This window comes from Camelina sativa, chromosome 6, assembly GCF_000633955.1.
Source record: "Camelina sativa cultivar DH55 chromosome 6, Cs, whole genome shotgun sequence".
In the NCBI taxonomy this organism is placed as follows: Eukaryota; Viridiplantae; Streptophyta; class Magnoliopsida; order Brassicales; family Brassicaceae; genus Camelina; species Camelina sativa.
In genome coordinates, this window is record NC_025690.1 from 2,123,560 (window position 1) to 2,144,103 (window position 20,544).

A 20,544-nucleotide genomic window follows, 5' to 3' on the forward strand; every position below is an offset into this window, starting at 1 on the left:
ATAACATACTCAGGACCAATTGCATACTCTGGAAGCCTCTCTGTTCGATCGGATGCAAGCACAACGAGCGGAAGATCCTTCGCTTTCCCTATGTATTTTTTTGATTCTTCATCTCATCACTTTATGAGACTTACAAAACATATAACCTGTTTGCTGAAGTTTTGATGATTTTTTTATGTTGCAGATTGCAATCAGAATGGAACAGTAGTCCTGTAAGAATGGCAAAAGCTGACAAGAGAAGACAAAAAGGAGGATGGAGACACACTCTTCTCTGCTGTAGATTCTCTTGATGCCTCTCCTCCATAATTTTTAGTCCTAAAGCTTTTCTACTTTGAAGCACAGAAGAAGAAGAAAGATCTACTAAATTTACAATATTTTCTTAAATTTGGAGTGCTTTTTTTTCAGTATTGAAAGTAAATAATTTTCTTCTTTTTTTTTTTTTTATGGGTGAGTGATTTATAGTCATGCCATGGTGTGTGTAATTGGCATTTTGGTAGTTTACCATTTTTGGTTAACAGTTTAGGGGCTATAAGTTTTGGTTTCAGAATGGTTGGTTTATGTGTAACCGATGCGTTTATTATAATTTTTACAATGAAGAGTCTTTTAGATTAACTTCTGTTATGTAAAAATTACGAATATCCAAAACAAAATTTCAAACCAAGTACAATAGCCAGAAATTTTCAACACATGGAGTAGCCAGAACAAGAAACTGTTGAGCTTACATTCAAAACAAAACTTGGACAAATAATAGCTAAAGGGGAAAACTTGAAACACGAGAGAACCATAGAAAAGTTTTGGGATCAAACTTAAAACCTTTTTGAGCATCTGAGAAAGGAAGTTGTTACTCGGCCATGTCTTCCTCGTCATCATCATCTTCTTCCTCTTCACTGAGGTCAAGATCAGCAAGCAATTCTTCAATAGGTACAGTTGGTGCACCTTCTCCATCTGTCATCGAAGCAGTCTCAGAAGCTTGGTAATCCTTGTCCTTGTACAATGATATGTTGAACCTTAGCTCAGGGTTTTCTTCAAGATCCCTCAAAAACTCTTCGTATTCCTTGTCTGTCTTCTCTGGATCAACCCTGCCTCTTGAATCCTCCATTTCCATTGGAAGCGACTTGAGCTTCCAGTTACGGGGTTTCTTCTGCTTCCTCTCTCTCTGCTCTTCGTAACATTTCTTGATCAGAATTGCTTCAGGAAGCCCATTCTTCACACTCAGACGGTATTTCTCCATTTCATTGTCGTTCACATTGGCTCCATAGATGTCATAGCCCAGAGCTTGATCCCCCGGTTTCAGAATGTGTCCTAGATGAGTTTGGACGTAAAACATCTTACCAATGTCTGATTCACGGGCTATTTGGACATAGGATAGAGCGTACTTTTGCCCGCCAACAGTCGCCTCACCAACAGGCGATTCAACATCAAACACAAAGTACTTCACAAGCTGTCTGCTGGTGAGCGCAGATCGAAATCCAGATCTCCAGTACTGTCTCGCATCCAAGAAGGCACACCTTAGAGTTCTCGGATCAAGTAGAGTGATGTTATCAGACACTTTAGTGCACACCACAAGTGGACCAAGGTTTCCCAAGCCGCTAGCAACTTTGGAAGGCAAGCACACAAGATCCTCACGGCAAACAGGACAGATCTTAACAGAGTAAGTGTACTTATAGTTGTACAAACTGCTCTTGACATCATGAGACACCAGCTGTTGGTCCTGACGATACTCAATAGGGACAACTTTCCTAAGAAACTCCACAAAGCTATTAGCATGACTTTTATTCCCAAAGAAGAAATCAATCCCCTGATCAACCTGCTGGATCCTAATGGCTCGTGAAGCAGCATCGTGCCTAAGAATCAACTGTTCCAGATAAAAGAACNAAGATCTACTAAATTTACAATATTTTCTTAAATTTGGAGTGCTTTTTTTTCAGTATTGAAAGTAAATAATTTTCTTCTTTTTTTTTTTTTTATGGGTGAGTGATTTATAGTCATGCCATGGTGTGTGTAATTGGCATTTTGGTAGTTTACCATNAAGCAACCCACTGATCAGGATTAGCCTGAAACCTAGAGCAAGACTCACAGAGATTATCTCTAACCGTATACTCAACAGGATAAGACTGCTCAAGAACAGCACCGTTAAGAACCTCAGCTTGAACGGTCAACTTAACCTTAATCCTCTTGGAATGAGGCTCAGTCCAAACGAATTCAGCATTCTTAAGCTTCACTTTATTGAGATTCTTCAACCTCTTGATACAAAAGGTCAAAAGCTCTTTAGATTCCCACTGAGCTTTGATCCAAGTCTTTGGTGGCTGCAAGTAACAAGTGCACTCAGGGCAATAGAAGATCTGAATACTCTTCTGCAAACCTTCAGTGATATCGACTTCGGAACGAAGACAATTCACACACATGTTGGCTGCGTTTGGTGGCATGGGAACACCACACTTGCAACACAATACACTTCCGATGGTTTGCTGAACCTTGAACATGCCTGATTCATCCATTACTGACATCTCTATCTTCTGTAAAACATCAAAATCAAATACAACGATGAGCAACAAATTTGATAACATAAACAATCATTATCTAGAGATCTGAATCGGAATTAGAGATTTCTACACAACAGCGAACACGATGAAAACAAATTGATTCCGATTAAAAAGTTTCTACGAAGATTGATACGAACCTTAGAGAAGGAAGAAATGAAAAAAAAAGAAAGAAAGGATGAGGATCGAAGAAGCTTTGCTTACCTGAGAAGAACAAGTCGGAGTTTTGAAGAGAGCCAAGGCGGCGATGGTGAAGAGGCGGTTAAGGTTTTTTTTCACAAAACCCTAAATTGTTAGAAAAATAAAACAAAATGCTGACTAATGTGTATACATATGATTCAACTGTAGTTAATTTAAAATCCACCGGCGATGACTGCAATTGTACTGTAGATTAATTCGTTAATACTAGACTTTGGAGTTCTCAATCTTTTTTCCTTCTTTGAGAGTTAGATAAGAAATAAAATATATATTATACAATAATAATACATATTTTTTACTATGATTCATTGAAAATTTGTTAAAGTTGAGGACATTTTCTGTTATAAATTAGACTGGTTAGTTAAAGTGATAATTTTTAAAAATAAATAAAAAACAGTAAAAAATAATGAAATAATGCAAAAATACAGGAAATATTAAGAAGAGTCGACACAAAAAGATAGAATATGACGAATAAAACACAATGAGGGCAAAAAAAACAAAATTATACTGTTTCAAGAATTAGAAACATTTTGATGGGACTTTTTTATATCGTTTTGTTTAGTTTTCGTTTTAAATTTACTGTTATGATATGATGCTTGGTTACATCTTACGATAAAGCAATGGTAAATTTGTTATCCCAATAGTAAAATAGAATACTAATATGAAGCTAACGAAAGGAACTCGAGAAAACTTTACTGTTTTATTATAAGGGAATTTAAGGAGAATAAAAGTTGGGAGAAATGCCATTTTTGTTTTTTTTTTCAGAAATAATATTTTCTAAGTTTATGGCATAAGAGAAAAAGATATTTCTATTCTACTTAAAGAAAAAGAAGATTAAAACGAAAAAAGAATTTTACTAGAAATGCTATTTTCAAAATAAAAGTTGTGGAAAATGCCACTTTCAAATTTTTCTTCTTTAAAATGCCATTTTTCAATTCTATGCCACTTATAAAAAGACAAAATACCCCTAAAATAAAAAGAGAGTAAAAGAGGGTGTGGGCTATTTTGTGCATTATCAAAAACATCATTAATAAACATTTTTCTTTTTCATTAAATCATTGGTTCTTAACGTTCTACAATTAAAGCTTTGATTGGTTTTAGAATTATATTGTGATTGACATTAGTTTCTTAGAAACATGTTGTTCATCATTCTGGTGACAAGTTAATGTGATGGACAAAAACTTTGATTATTGTATCTCTTCCATCGGATCTTCATATTTGCAATGTAGACATTTTTATTGGTTATCAATGAACACAAATAGTCATACCAAACATATATGATCCACTCAAGAGAACGACAGACATAATAGTGGTGGACAAAAATCTTGGTTGTTCGATCTGGTCCACCGGTTCTACAAACCTACAATGTGAGCACTTTTTTGTGAGCGATGGACACAAAATGCCAGACCAAACAGATATGGCCAACTTAATAGAACGAAAGACATAATAGTGGTGGACAAAAACTTTGGTTGTTGGATCTGGTCCACCAGATCTGCTAACATGCAATGTGGACAAGTTTTCTTGTTTGCAATGGACATAAAACGCCAGACAAAATGGATTTTGTCTACTCAAGAGAACAAATGACTTACTAGTGGTGGAAAAAAATTTGGTCTGCTGGATCTAGTCCACCGGATTTGCAGACATGCAATGTTGACAATTTTTTTTGTTAGCAATGGACACAAAACGCCAGTCCAAACCAGAGAAGGTCAACTCAAGAGAACAAATGACATAAAAATGGTGGACAAAAAACCTGGTCAACTGGATCTGGTCCACCGGACCAAAGTGTTTGAAGACTGAAAGCAAAAAAAATAGGGTAAGAAAATGAGAGCAGAAAGTTCACCGAAAATTCAACCTTTGAGAGTTATGTCCACCAACTTGTTGAGTTTCCTAAGAAATAGACAACAAATGAGAGTTAGTCAATTATTGATAAAGAAGATAATATAGACAAGCTAAGATCTGGTCCATTAATTAAAAGGACTCTAACGATAGCAAATGAATCTCATACCCAGCTTTAGAAGGAAGAATCTCTCTGACGGCGATAGGAGCATCTCATGTTATAGATGAAGGGATTTCTCATATGCAGCGGGTGAAATTGGATAAGATGTAAAGCTTTGTTGGAGTAAATTATGGAAGAAACTATCTATTTTTGCAGAGCTTGGTTGTCTATTTTAAGATGAATTTGGATGGAGAGACTCACAAAAAAAAAATTAGAATATGAAAAAAGGAGAGTTGCAGAGAACGAAAACGGTTAAAAGAGATGAAAAGTTGTTGAAAAAAAAATTATTTGGAGAAAGAGATTGGAGTTAGATTGTAGAGGGCAATATAGTCTTTTTAGTTGTTTCTATGGCACCCAGGAAAAAGAATTATTGAAAGTGGCATATCCCAAAAGAATGTTCACTGTTCATGGCACTCTTAATAAATTTCTCAAAAAAAAATTGGGATGAGTGACGTATATTTTGAAACAGAGACAATTTTGTGGCACAAAACACACACGTGCTGAACTTCTAGTGGACATGATCCAACGCCCATTTGTCCATCCCAGTCAGGTTTAGTCCATCCCATTTGTCTTTCGTCCTCTGAAGTGGAAAAGATCCGCTTGGTTGGACTCTACTAGTCCACCTGCAGGTCTATTGATGCATGAAATGATCTTATTGTGTCTATGGTGGACCAGATTTAAAGCTCGAACAAGTTTTTTGTCAACCACAATTATGTCCTTCGGTCTTAGTAGACCACATCCGCTTGGGTGGACAAGTTTACAAAACTTGTCCACCATAGTTATGTCCTTCTCTCTCTTAGTGGACCATATTCGCTTGAACGACGATACTTGTCCATCAATAACATGAAACAATTTTCTCCACCTTCAGGCTTGCTGACACATTTTATTGAGAAATATCATACTCAGTCTTGATCTAAGCATATTTAGTCCACCGGATCTGGTCTATCGGAAATAAAATTGGGTTAGATCTCAGATATGGTCCATTAAAGTTTTATGGAGAAAGAAATAAACAGAAGAAACTCAAATTGAAAAATATTATACTCAACCTTGAGGAGAGCATCCCAGAACGAACAAAACACATTGTTCATCCACGGCAAAGACAAGCAGATTAAATGGAGTGGTGATTTTGAAAGGATTTCTTTGTTTTGAAGAAAGAAAGAGGAGAGAAGGAGAGAAGGAGATGAGAGATCGAGAAAAATGAGAATAGAAAAAGAGGAATGAGATAGAAATAGGAGAAGGGTATTATTGTCATTTTCAATAAATGAAAGTGGACCCTATGGTATTCTAGAGAAGGTTAATTGAAAGTGGCATTTACGCTGAAGAATGATACTGTACATGGCAGATCTGATAAATTTTCCTTATTATAATCTCAACTTGTCTTACAATCTTGGTCTACGTTGTCTTATATAGAGACTAAAGGAACAATCTAGAGTGTGATGACTCATTGTTACAGCTGTGAGAAAGACTAGTCATCATCCTTGTCTTGCAACACACCAAATCGGTTATGGAGGAGAGGTTTGGCAGGTACAGTCAAGTTTGTCTTGACTTATGAGTGTTGACTAGGCTTCTTCATTAGGCTTCCTCCTTGTTGGACTGTTTGGTGGTCCGTCTCACATATATCACTTATATTCCCCCTCAAACTTGTGGTGGGTGAACCACTAACACCAAGTTTGCTTCTTAGATCCTCGAACTCACGCTTTGGCAAGCATTTGGTAAAGATATCTGCCAGTTGTAGTTTTGCCGGAACATGCTTCGTCTCAATTGTTCCTAGTGCCACTTGCTATCTAATATAGTGAAAATTAGTGTCAAAGTGCTTTGATAGTTTATGTAGAGCAGGATTTGCACTTAAGTACATTGTAGAAAGGTTGTCACATTGGAGCATAGTAGGAAACTGTTGTGAAATCTGCAGATCTTGGAGAGGGAATGAGAGCTAGGTTATCTCGTGTGTTGTGGCTGTAAGTGCCTTGTACCCTGCTTCGGTGGACGAGTTGGAGACTGTTTCTTTCCTTCTAGTTTACCAACTTATCAGATTTGGACCAAGGAGGATGCAAAAACCTGTGGTGGAGCGGCGAGTCTTCTTACAACCTGCATGATCACTGTCACAGTTGGCTGATAGAGATAGATTAGAGCTCCTTTTAATATATAGACCCATATGTAAAGTACCTTTGATGTACCGCATAATTCGTTTGAGCAACCCAAAGTCAGAAACTGTTTGTTCATGCATTCGTTGACACACAAATTTGATTGCAAATTGAATGTCAGGTCTAGTTATTGAAAGATATTGAAGCTTCCCTGCAAGACTTTGAAAAAAGGTAGGCTCGGAGAACAGTTCATGATGCATTTTGTCCAGGTTTTGTGGCAGCAGTGTCGGCATAGGATTGCAATCAGACATAACAGCTTGATGGAGAATATCTTTTGCCCGCATAGGCTGTTTGATGGAGAAAGTATCCCTCTGACCATTTTTGAATCTCAACACCAAGAAAGTAGCTTGGAGCTCCTAAGTCTTTCATTGAAAAACGTTGATTCAGAGACTTGAGTAGTTCTTGGAGCAGGTTTTGATCATTTCCAGTAAGTAACATATTATCAACGTACATTAGCAACACCAGTGATTTACTATTCTTATGATAGGTAAATAGAGAGGGGTCAGACTTGCAGCAGGTGAATCCCAATTCAATCAAGTATCTGCTGAAGGTATCAAGCCAGGCCCTTGGTGCCTGTTTGAGACCGTATAACACCTTTGTAAGTCTACAGACATGAGAGGGTCTCTCCTTATCTACAAAACCAGGAGGTTGTAGCATAAACACCGGTTCCTGCAGTTCTCCATGAAGAAAGGCATTAGACACGTCAAGTTGTTTGATGTCCCATCCTTTTGCTGTTGCAACATCAAGAACCATTCTAATAGTTGCTGTTCGTACGACGGGACTGAACGTTTCAAGGTAATCCAGCCCTTCCTCTTGATCAAAACCCTTTGCGACAAGTCTAGCTTTGAGCTTGTCAACCGAACCATCAGGCTTTAGCTTTGCCTTAAACACCCACTTGCAACCCAAAATGTTCATATCTTATGTAGGTTCTACCAAATCCCAAGTATGTAACATGTGTATGGTCATTATTTCATCATGTGCAACATCATTCCAACCCGGATGTTGTAGAGAAACAACAATGTTTTTTGGTTCTTCATGAACAAATCGAGACGTAAGAAGAACATATCTGGTGTTTGGTTTGTGAATTCCTGCTTTGGCTCTAGTAGTCATCAGGTGAGTGTTGACTTGTTGTTGATCGTCATGTTGATCTTCTTGTTCTTCTTCATTGGCAACAGAACTCTCAGTGTCATCATCCGATGTATTTTCAACTTCATCCACAATTGCAGGCTCATTAACAGGTTCCGGATTCGTTGCAGGTTGCGTTCCTTGACTTGGATAAAACGGTGACGAAACTGATTCAGGAACCGAAGGTGGAGTTGGTGAAGCTGCTTGCCATGCTTAGAGTAGAGGAGTTTGATATGCATGAAACAGGTGCTTGTATTGATTTTAAAATGGAAAGCAATCCTTATCAAATATTACATGCCGAGAGATGTATATACTTTGCATGTTGGAGGATAAAGACACCTATATCCTTTGTATTGAGTATGATACCCCAAAAAAATACATTGAAGTGGTATGGGATCAAACTTGTTACTTGCCATCGGTCTAAGACAAGGATAGCATGCTGATCCAAACATTCAAAGAATGGAGTAATTAGGTTTCTGACTAAACAACACCTCGAAAGGACTGCAGTTTTTCAGAGTTGCAGAAGGAAGCAGATTGGTGATGAAGCTTGCTGTGAAGAAGGCTTCTACCCAGTGATGAAGAGGTGTGTGACTGTGAAATAACATTGACAAGCCAAGTTCCACTATGTGCCTGTGTTTTCTTTCAGCGATCCCATTTTGTTGAGGGGTATAGGGACAAGAAATCCTGTGAATTATGACATTTTCGGTTAAAAGTTGTTTGAGAGCATTACTTGTAAACTCTCCTCCTCCATCACTCTGAAATACTTTTGTTTTGGTCTTCAATTGATTCTCAACCATTGTATGAAAGACTTTGAATATTGATATAAACTCAGACTTTGCTTTCATAGGATAAAACCATGTGAATCTTGAGAAATCATCTACAAAAACAGCATAGTATTTAAAACACTGATTAGATACAACTAGAGATGGTCCCAAAATATCACAATGTATCCGATCTAGGGGACATAAAACTCTTGATTCTGAAGAAAAAAACTGAAGCCTACTGTTCTTCCCCATCTGGCAAGGCTCACAAATGGAGGTTGTGCTGCTCTTATTCAAAATGATCTCCTTGCTGCTCTTGAGTTGTTGGAGAACTTGTGAATTTGAATGCCCAAGCCTATGATGCCAAATGTCTTCTGAGGCTGCACATTGTCTATTAAAAAAGAGAGCAACAAATTCTTGATTCTCCAATATGTATAATCCTTTATTTCGAGGACCCTTTGCTACCACCTTCTGTGTTGGGATGTCAACAACACATACTTTATTATAATCAAACCAAACTCCACAAGGCAGATCATCACACAGTTTAGAAACAGAAATGAGAGATTTTTGCAATTCTGGGCAGACCAACACATCATTTAACGAGATTTTACGTGTGGTGGAAGCAATGGTAGTGGATCCAACATGAGTTATTGGCAGGTAATTACCGTCTCCAACCTGAACCGTGTTATTTTCAGTGTATGTTGTTGCAGATTGCAGATTGGAAGCAGAGGAAGTGACATGTGCAGTGGCTCCAGAGTCATTGACCTAGTCATTACCATCAGAGATTTGCATAGCGGAGAATACTTGAGCAACATCAGGTCTTTCGTAGTTGTGGTCAAAACGATTCCAGCAGTCAGTCGCAAGGTGTCCTGTGCGACCAAAAATCTGACAGATTGGCCGTTCTCCAGATGATTGAAGATTGGATTGATCTTGAGAAAAGCCTCTGCCACGGGAAGAGTATCCTCCATGTCCTCTGTTTTGTCCTGAGGATCTACCTTGACCACGATATCCTCCTCTCGACTGATTGCCATAACCATTTTGTTGGACATGGAACACAAGATGTGGAGTAACAGTGTTAGAAACACTGTAAGAGCGAAGCTTGATGTCAAAGTTTTCGACTTCAGAGACCTCATCACCAAAGCTAGGCGGAGAGATCTTGCTTAGAGAACTTTGAATAACGGTCGTGATATGATCATAATCACGACCTAACCCATTCAAGAACCCAAATATCTTTAGGGTCTCATCAATGGGTTTACCAATAGAGATCAAGGCATCACAAATGGCTATAAACTCTCGACAGTAAGCAGCAAAGGACATGCCTTTCTTTTCTAAAACCCACAGATTACGGCGAAGAGTAAATTCCCTAGCAATGCTACTCTTATTGAAGTTCTCTGCTAAAGAAAGCCAAACATCTCTAGAGGTAGGGATGTTATGAACATACCCGAGTACTTCTTCAGACAGAGTACCAAATAGCTACGACCGGACGAGTTGATATGTGCAGAACCAGGCGTCATACTGTGGATTTGGAGCCTCTGCGCCATTTGTTGTGGAAGTGGTACGAGGTGGAGCTTTGACGGCACCATTCACGAACCCTATGAGTTTTTGACATGACAAGAGAGACTCAAATTGAGTTTTTCAAAGAAGGTAGTTTGTGTTATTTAGCTTGATTGTGACAGTGCTTGTGACATGAATGTTGTCAGGAAAAGGGTATGAGGTAGCCATTGATGAACCTGCTAAGGTTTACAATGGCTCTGATACCATGAAGATAAAGAAAGGAACTTGAGAAAACTTTGCTGTTTTATTATAATCTCAGCTTGTCTTACAATCTTGGTCTACATTGTCTTATATAGAGACTAAAGGAACAATCTAGAGTGTGATGACTCATTGTTACAGCTGTGAGAAGGACTAGTCATCATCCTTATCTTGCAACACACCAAATCGGTTATTGAGGAGAGGTTTTGCAGGTACAGTCAAGTTTGTCTTGATTTGGGAGTGTTGACTAGTCTTCTTCATTGGGCTTCCTCCTTGTTGGACTGTTTTGTGGCCCATCTCACATTTATCACTTATACAATCAACTCTTCTTAATTTACTATTAACTGTTTTTTTTTTATCACTAGGTGCTTCCCCACGCAACGCGTGGGTTATGGTGTAGTTGGCACTTTTTTTATTTTTTTTTGGTCTTTTTTGTTTTCTCTTTTGTATTATTTTGTTTTAATTAGGCATATACGGGCTTTGCCATCACTTTTATTAATACACTATATGTTTATATCATTTCGTTCAGATGTGTATAATTGTGGCGTTTACTTTTTATGAATTATGAAGATGTTGTTTCTTGCTTTTGAGGATCCAATCTTATCATTGACTGATATTGTTTCCAATACATTTATTGTATTATAGATTTTCTAATTAACTGCTTATGTAAACCCTTCATACGTTGATGTTGCAATAATAAGTTATTTTTTAAAAATATCTTCCGTGTAAGTGATTATGTTTGTATGCCCATGTTTTGGTCTAATATCAATAAGATCGTTTCTGTTTTCTTTTAGTTGGCTTTGAAACCAATATTGAGTTAAGCAAATAATGGGTCGAATTATGGTGTTAATAAGTAATATAAATTCTTATGTATATATATTGTATATATGTGACTATAAATTTAGCTAACTAAAAAATTATGTAATATTTAAATACAATCTTGAACATATATATATATATTTTTATTTGTGGGAGGAATGTATGAAATTATTGGATAGAAGTTATTTTTGAGTTAAATGACCTTTAATGTCTTTAAAGTGAGTTAAATATTAATAAATTTTTATATGTGTCTTGACTTTTTTAAAAAGGAATACCAAGTGTTTCCTTCCAAATTTGAAGTGATATAGTATTTTAGTTTTCTTATATGATTTTATGAACTTCAATGTAAAAGTTTTTCAAAGTAATAAGTACACTCACTGATTGAATTATAAAATTTGGAGAAATGTTTATTTCGTTTAATCATCTGCTCTTTTAAATAAATTAAATAAGTATGTTGTTATTCCTACAAATAGGACAACATATATTATAGTTTAACCATGGAGTTAAGCAATGGAAATGGAACTTGTGATTGCAAGACAAAATGCTTATATGTTACACATTGATCGTTTAAAAATGAATAGGAACATCTAATTCTCAAATAAAGTTGATTGTTTTGTTAAAACCAACATATGTGAATTAAAATTTAACTATGCAAATTTAAAAATTAAATATGAATAGATTAGAAAGGCAAGAAATATAAAAGAAATATTTTTTTATATAAATAAAATAAAAATTGAAAACAATGTTAAATATATATAATACTTTCTACATTAAAATATAGAATCAAACTCTTACAAGTTACAACACATATGAGATATAACAACATTTGATATTGGTAGGAGAGGAGGAGAGAATGTTTACTATAAGATGGTAATCCAAATTAGATAATGGAGATGAATCTTTAAAAAATAGAACAATGTAATATCTATATATATATAATACTTTCTAAATTAAAATATAGAATCAAACTCTTACAACACATATGAGATATAACAACATTTGATATTGGTGGGAGAGGAAGAGAGAATGATTACTTATAAGATAATAATCCAAATTAGATAAAGGAGATAAATCTTTTAAAATAAGAACAATGTAAAATATATATCATGTAGTCTCTAAAATTAAAATTTAGCATTAACAATTTACAATGATATTTCATTTTTTTTTACAACCCATACAACAAAAATAAGAAATCAAAAATAACAAAAAAACGAAAAATGATTTGAGGAATTGTAGAAGAGAATGAGAGAATGTGAAAATGAGATAGTAAAAGAATGTCAATATGAGAGAATGATAGATTGAGAGAATGCTTATTTATATGATAAGAAATGATGGAAGTTACATTTAGAACTATGGAGTTACAATAGTAATTTATTGTGTTTGAATAAAATTGAGTGGTAGAATATGATTAATGCATAATTTATTTTATTTTCAGTTATAATTTTATTTTAATGTGTGAGTTAAATGTATTGTGTTTATTGGATCTTAAATATTGTTTAAAGCAATTAGAAAGCAAATAAAAAAATAAAAAAAAATTAGAAAACATTAAATGAAAATCAACCAATAAGGAGAGACCAAAACCTTACTTTTATATATATGATATATTGCTTTAAACTTTGAAATGAGAAATATATTATAAACAATAATTTTACATGAGAAATATATTAATTTAGCCAACCAAAATATGAATATAAGTTTAGCCAACCAAAATAAATAAAAAATATTAAAATTTAACCAAAAATAATTTCTCTTGAAAGATAATAAGTTAGTAGGAGGAATGAATTAATGTACAATTATTGGATAGGAGTTACATTTGAGTTAAATGGAGTTACATGTCTTTAATTATAAATAAATATTTTAATTTTTTATAACCTAAAATAAAAGGAATACCAAGTGGCTGAATCAAAATTCACATGATTTGGTTGTTTGTTGATATAAACTCAACACTTACACATAATATTTCAAAATAAAAAATATTACTTTTTAAGTGACAAACTAAATTAGTTTTCTTATAAAATTATATGAATTCTTCAATCTCAATAATTTTTAAAATCCCAAGGATAACTTATATTTTTTTGGTTTTTACTCATCAATTTAATTTATAGTGCTAGATTTCATACTAATGGTTTCATCTTTAGAGAATTTAGTGAAATGATATTTTTAAAATTATATTTTATTTTTATATTTAAGTTCCAGTTGAATATGTTTTGTTTTTTGGATCATTTTTTATTTTGATTAAAGACACAAAAAACCAATTGTTTAATTATGTTCTTTTTGTTTTCAAAAACCTCAAATCATAAAAAAAAAATATATATATATATATATTATATTGATCTCTGCAGATTTAACAATTGGATCACAAAACAAAATAGTCTTTATAAATGGATAAATGGATAATTATATTGATCTTTAAATATTATATTGATCTTTATAAATTATTTAAAATGATACATGAATATGTGAGATAACCAGAGACATAATAGATAATTACATATGGATCATTTCAACTTTATGATCTTATTGTGTGGTGAATATTGTAAGGAAGTATGAAAATAATGACTTATAAGATGTTAATATAAAATAGAAAATGGAGATAAACATTTTAAAAGATTAAAATAAATATATAAGATATACATATCATACAAACTCTAAAACTAAGCTTTTACAATGATATTTGATTTGATTTTTTATAACCCATACAACAACAATAACAAAAAAAAAACAAAACAAAACAAAACAAAACAAAAAAGAGATTTGAGAGTAGTGGAAGAAGATGAGAGAATGAAAGAGTGATAGACTAAGAGAATAAGATAATGAGTATTTATAGGAAGAGAAATGATGAAAAATTACATTTAGAAAAATGAGAGTTACAATTCTAATTTATTGTTTTGTTTTAATACAATTGATTAATACAACTTAGTGGAGAAATAAAGTTAATGCATAATTTATAGGGAGAAGCTATAAAGATTTCAGTTTTATATTATGTGAGTTAAATGTGAAAATTAATTGTTTTAAATTTGTGGTTTAATATAATTTTTTTTTTGTTAAAATTGCATTGCCAAGTGGACCAATAAGGAGAGACTGAAACTCTACTTTTATATATATGATTGTAAGTAGAACAAATCTCTTTCTAAAGATAAATCTCCAGATTTCTAATATGTTGACCTATGAAAACTAAACAAATATTGCATTAAAAATCCTATTTAAATATTGATCCAACTGGTAATTTTTAATCAATTACAAGGATATAGCACAGTTCTCAACTCTCAAAGATGTTAAAAACAATGTATCATAAGCTCACAACAATGTATCTGAAATACCATAGCAATTCAAAAATGATATCACCAAACTGTTTTAAGAAAAAATCCACACTCGCATCATAAACATATAATAATTTAAGAATTTGTGACCTTAACTTAATAAAAAAGAACTCAATAATTTACTCACGAGCAACATTGTTTTATACTTTTATTCAAATCCACAATTGTAAATTCACGTTCCATATTTTCCTTATACCTAAATAAATAGGCAAATTAGCTACATGATCCTTTCTACAAAAATATTACAATTAACTATAGTACAATTTTGTACAACAAAGTACATGGAAAAATGTCATTTAGACCATGAAATTTCAAGTTTAACCATTTAAACCATGAACTTTGTTGTAGGCTATTTAAAACATAAACTTTTATTGATTAGTTTTTTTAAACATGAAGTTTCGTTGACAAAGCCAAAAAAGACATGACGTTAAATCCGATAATTTACCTACTAACAAACGTTACTATGCCGTTACTAATAAAACGACGTCGTTTTAATGGAAGTTTTAGTTCAAAAATTGTCATTTAAACCATGAACTTTTAAATACCATGAACTTGTAAATGTATGTCATTTAAACCATGAACTTTCAAATTTCTGTCATATAAACCATGAACTTGCCTTGGGCGTTCAGTGAAAACTAGACAACCTGAAAATTTTGGTTATCGAAGCAAACCGAAAAGAGAAAGCCTAACCGTTCGGCGCAATTGATTTAGATAATCGGATTTTGGTTCAGTTCGGTAATCAGACAAATTGGTTTATTAGAAACCGCAGAAGTATATAAGCGTAACCGACTAAACCATTTAACCCTAGTTTAGTTTCTCTCTTCTTTCTTCGACTCTGCCTCATGATGCGATTCTGAAAAAGAGAAAGAAGAACATCAATTCATCCTTCTTTTTCGATCTTTGTCATGTATTTTGTGTCTTTTTGTATTTGTGTTGAGTCTTTTTCATTTATTAGGACACTACACTAGAGTTTGAAGGATTGATCATTTTTTTTTTTAGGACACTACACTAGAGTTTGAAGGATTGATCACATTTTTCATATATTATGGTTTAAATGACATAAATTTAAAAGTTCATGGTTTAAATGACATACATTTACAAGTTCATAGTTTAAATGACATATATTTAAAAGTTCATAATTTAAATGACATTTTTCAAATTGAAACTTGCGTTAAAATGACATCCTTTTGTCAGTAATGAAGTGATTAACTGCATGTTATCGATTTAATTCATGTATTAACGGAAAAATTGTCATTTAAATGTCAACCTGTTTCAAGTAATTTCCACAATTCAATGTCATTTGGTCAAACATTTCAGCGACTTTGGGTCAACCTGTTTTCCATGTTCCAAGACATGTGTCTTGATTCTCAGCGATTTCAAGACCGTTGTCTCGCTGCTGTTACTATGTTACTTATATACTATGATGAATTATATAATTAAGTTTTTCTTTTCTATTTAGATTTAATAATATATGTACTATGTCAAGAAATAGTCATAGCCATATAATTCACTTGCACAAAGTTGGGCCACACACGTTTTTTAGTTAGTTGACTATATATTTATCTGGAGTTGGAAAGTTTTGGACGTGATAAGATCAATGTTCAATGATGCCATTAGCAAATGTGTTTTGTAACAAACTATACTAAAGTGATATTCTCATCTTCACCCATTTGGGTACGTAGCAGTTTTAAGCAAGTAACTTAGGCGTGTGAATGTCCAAAAAGTGAGAGAAAAGATAAGAGAAACGAGCAAAGGGTTTAGGCAAATATGATGTGATAATCTCAACAACTTTATTTAATCGCAAAGAGAAGCACGCATAAATTAATATATAAACCATATGTCAATATAAGTTGAACTTAAATCTTTGGAAAGAGAAATCTATATAAAAAAAAAGACATCAACTATTTCAAGAAATAAACACGTACGTTATCGAAAATACATATATAAACGTACTAATTTCTAGGATCGTAGTTGTGCATGCATTTAACATAATCAACTTACACAAGTATTATTTGATATCATTACGACATGCATATATCTAGCATTCTCAATTGAATGTGATCATCATGAGATTCAACATATAGTAGAACCAATAATCTAAAACTATACATCAAGTTAATTTACATGGGGGTTTCTAACTTCTAAAATATGATTCAGTGTTGGGTCTATATCTTTCTCTTTATACATATATCTTGTATAAGATGATAATATAAACGAATATTTTTCACGAAAAAGGTGATGGAAAATAGTATACAAAGAACGTGCGATATAATAGATAGGGACAAAAAAAGACAGAAAGGCGAAGACTCGACAAATTGGGTTTGATGAAGTGTGATGCCAAACTTGTGTTTGTCCCAATACAAACAAGTAAACAACCCCGAGAACGAGCCTCAATGGCGTGAACCCCTTTTTAAACATTGACATGATCAAATCTTTTCTATATATATTTTAATAAACAGTATCTTCAACCTTTTTTTGAAACTCTCACTTTTGTGTTTCGTGCACTCTCTATCTCACAAGACACATTAATATATTATATATAGACAGATATATACATATATGTGTGTTAGTTCCTTTTGGTTGATATAAAAGAAGAGAAGAAGAAAGAAGAAAGGTAGCACAAAAAAGCTTATCACAGCTAAAATCACTTTGAAGAATATGATGAAGCTAATTAGAGTCACCTTATTGCTTTGTGCACTAGCCATTTTATTGCTTATAACTCCAACTTCATCTTTACAACTCAACCCTCGCTACTCATCTCCTAGCCAAGGTGATTAAGTCCTTTCTTTATATTTCTTAAAACCACAAGTTTTCGCCGGTCCAAGGGACCATATAAAATGTTTTGGTTTCTGGTCCGAGGGGATGTACGGGTCTAGACCCCGAACCGGTTACAAATTTAATTAAAAAAAATCTACAGAAAAAAAAAATCTATAGAAATTAGAATGAGTTTTTCTTTAGACGTAGTCTTGCTTCTGGAGACTAAACTATGCTTTTTCTAGTGGATTGAATTAACTGACTTTAGTTACAACATTACAGGTTTAAGGGAAGAGACCATTATTAAAACGGTGTCGCGGAAGCTAATGATCATCTCCAGTGAACATGTCAATGTAAGAGATTAGTGTACATGCACGTGTATATGTATTTTATCTCCTCAAGACTCCAAGTTTCTAATCAAATTTTGTCTTTTGCAAATGAATAGGTGATGACATCAACAGTTCATGAAGGTTCAAGCGAACAACTTCGAGTCACTTCTTCAGGTAATTTAATCATTTGGAAATGATAGGTTTATAAAATAGTATATAAGTTATTTAGAAATAGGTAATTAGCAAACTCACATATCTAATATCTAAGTCTTAAGCACACTTCTGTAGTCAACCATGTGAATATTTGACTATGTCAGATGAAAAAGTTTATCAATGTCTATTAATCTATTTCTATCTTAGAATTTTGTTTTTAGTTGCAAGTAAAATTAAATGAAAAGATTCGAAACCTCTCTAGGATTCTATGATGAGATAATTTGTATTAAATCTAGTTTTATCTTTATTTATTTTACAGGAAAATATAAGGATGAAGAGAAGAAAGTACTAAGTGAAGAAGAAGAAGAGAAGAAGGCTCTATCGAAATATCTATCGATGGATTATCGTACGTTTAGAAGAAGACGGCCAGTTCACAACAAGTCTTTACCTCTAAGTCCATGAAAACATTATATTGTTTCAAAATAACTAATAAAAAGGTTTTAGCTAGATTAATTAATATTTTGTTTGCATGGTTATTGGTTAATATTTGGTTATAGTTTAGTTTCTTTGGGTGCACTGAGGAAACAAGTTTTGGCGATATTATTGTAATTAACGGAACATGTTCGTGTTGTTATTTTTTATTATATAGTTTTAATTAATCTTAATGGCCGACAATGATGGAGCAAAACACTAAAACTCTGGTTTGGGGTTTGAGCTTATTTACTCTTCGTTTCACGCACTGTAACATGGTGGTTGTATTGGTTTTGAATTTTATAATCAACAAAACTAATCAAGCTGTAGTTTCCAATTTTACAAAATTAGTTCTATTTCAACCGTTTTTTTTTCTTATGTCAACGACTAATATTTTGGTCAAAAAAATATATTTTTAGTTAAGATATAATTTTACCGAACCGGGTCAACAACAAACTAACAACAAATAAAAAAAAACACAGGCAAGCTTTTTATTGTTAGTTTTTATGTCTTCTGGTTTCGTTTCCTTAAATTACAAGCTACAAACCCTAAACTTATCTTTTGCAACAGGTCAGTATCGAACTCTTTGTTCCTTCTTCATTATAGCTTCTTAATAGATTTGACCACTTTTTCTCTTTGACAAAGTTTTCGGCATTATAACACAATAATGGCTAAAGATAGTGAAGAACAATTAAACAATGAGAAATCTTCTTCATCATCGTGTTTCAAGAAGATCTCATTCCCATGCAATACCATTTTCTTGATCTCAAACGCAATCTTCCTCGTCACAGCGGTGTTCTGGTTTGTTACCGTCATAATATTGCATTACAGGACCGATGAGTGTAACCGGTCCGTCACAACTCCCGGAATCTTCATAAGCTTCTCATTGCTCGTCATGTCCCTCTCTGGATTCTACGCAGCTTACTTAAAATCCGATTGTCTCTTCCGAATCCACTTCTTTATCTTCTTCTTGTGGATGTTTGTGATCGTGGCAAAAGCCGCCTTCTTCACTTTTCTAAATAAGGAGACCGGTTCTAGGTTGTTTCCTGGGACCGCGATCGGTGAGTATAGGTTCGAGGATTACTCAGGATGGGTTCGTAGGTTGGTCATCAAAGACGATGACTGGTATCGTACTAGGAGATGTCTTGTTAAGGACCATGTTTGTAACAAGTTAAACCAAAACATATCAGCTTCTGAGTTTTATCAGATGAATCTAACTCCTATACAGGTACGTAAGAACGTAAGCTATAAATAGATACAAGTACGCTATATATATGATAAATACAATTTTGGTTTAGAAGGAATTATTAAACCTAAGTCACATTAACCGAATCTAGTATGAAGTGGTTTAATTTTGATTCCGGTTTGTATCATTCTAATTATTATTATTATTATTTTTTTTTTAACAGTCGGGTTGCTGCAAACCACCACTTTCATGTGGATTGAAATACGAAAAACCAAATATTTGGACAGTTTCAAGATATTATAACAATTTTGAAGATGATTGCAAGAGATGGAACAATTCTGCAGATACATTATGCTTCGATTGCAATTCGTGTAAAGCTGGGATTCTTGCAGATTTACATAATAATTCTTTTTCCGTCACAGCTAACGTTCTTAATATCACCCTTAGTCTTTCCATCGGCATTACCGGTTGGTTTGCCTGGTTAAGGATCCTTCGAGAAACTCAGAAATAGATTTATATATAACACATATATTGTAAAATTAAATTTATTTTCATTTTTTTTATAACACATGTATATATATAATCAATTTTAAACCCCAGTGATAACAAACGGTTGTAATCCTCCTAGTAACCCTTTGTTTACTCAGTAGGATTTGGACTGTTCATCACTTGCCATATCTGACTTTGCACTTTGGAGTTAGAAAGTTACACACATATGTATCTTTTTTTTATAGACGACGCCAAATATGGGCCTTCTTCAACTTTCCTCGGGATTTCATGGTATGAGATGAGGTCTTGTTTAGGATATTCAACACCAACAAAAAACTCATCTAACATACTTCAATCTTAAGTCTTTTTTTGTTAATCAATTTATGATTCAATAAATATATTAAATGGTTACTACACAAATCCAACAAACCGAAAACTATATATAAAAAAAAAATCAAATTATTGCCATAAAACAATCCAAACAAATAAATTTTATCCAATCTGTACAAT

The 20,544-nt window shown here is 33.4% G+C and overlaps 3 protein-coding genes and 1 long non-coding RNA gene across 4 annotated transcripts; 3 read left to right on the top strand and 1 right to left on the bottom strand.

Moving 5' to 3' along the window:
• LOC109133465 lies at positions 1 to 612 on the top strand. The gene is made up of 2 exons (XR_002038557.1): positions 1 to 92; positions 185 to 612. It is a non-coding gene; the product is annotated as an uncharacterized LOC109133465 (long non-coding RNA).
• On the bottom strand, positions 647 to 2,856 carry LOC104790139 (60S ribosomal export protein NMD3-like). The gene is made up of 3 exons (XM_010515848.2): positions 2,745 to 2,856; positions 2,026 to 2,516; positions 647 to 1,916 (listed from the first exon to the last, which is right to left on the bottom strand). Exons 2-3 carry the CDS (start codon positions 2,505 to 2,507, stop codon positions 842 to 844), a joined length of 1,557 nt encoding a protein of 518 aa, XP_010514150.1. The 5' UTR covers positions 2,508 to 2,516; positions 2,745 to 2,856; the 3' UTR covers positions 647 to 841.
• Positions 17,257 to 18,580, top strand: LOC104790141 (probable root meristem growth factor 8). The gene is made up of 4 exons (XM_010515850.2): positions 17,257 to 17,422; positions 17,689 to 17,759; positions 17,852 to 17,909; positions 18,208 to 18,580. The coding sequence occupies exons 1-4, from the start codon at positions 17,311 to 17,313 to the stop codon at positions 18,348 to 18,350; spliced, it is 384 nt and encodes a 127-aa protein (XP_010514152.1). The 5' UTR covers positions 17,257 to 17,310; the 3' UTR covers positions 18,351 to 18,580.
• Positions 19,027 to 20,056, top strand: LOC104790142 (tetraspanin-13). The gene is made up of 2 exons (XM_010515851.1): positions 19,027 to 19,587; positions 19,769 to 20,056. Exons 1-2 carry the CDS (start codon positions 19,027 to 19,029, stop codon positions 20,054 to 20,056), a joined length of 849 nt encoding a protein of 282 aa, XP_010514153.1.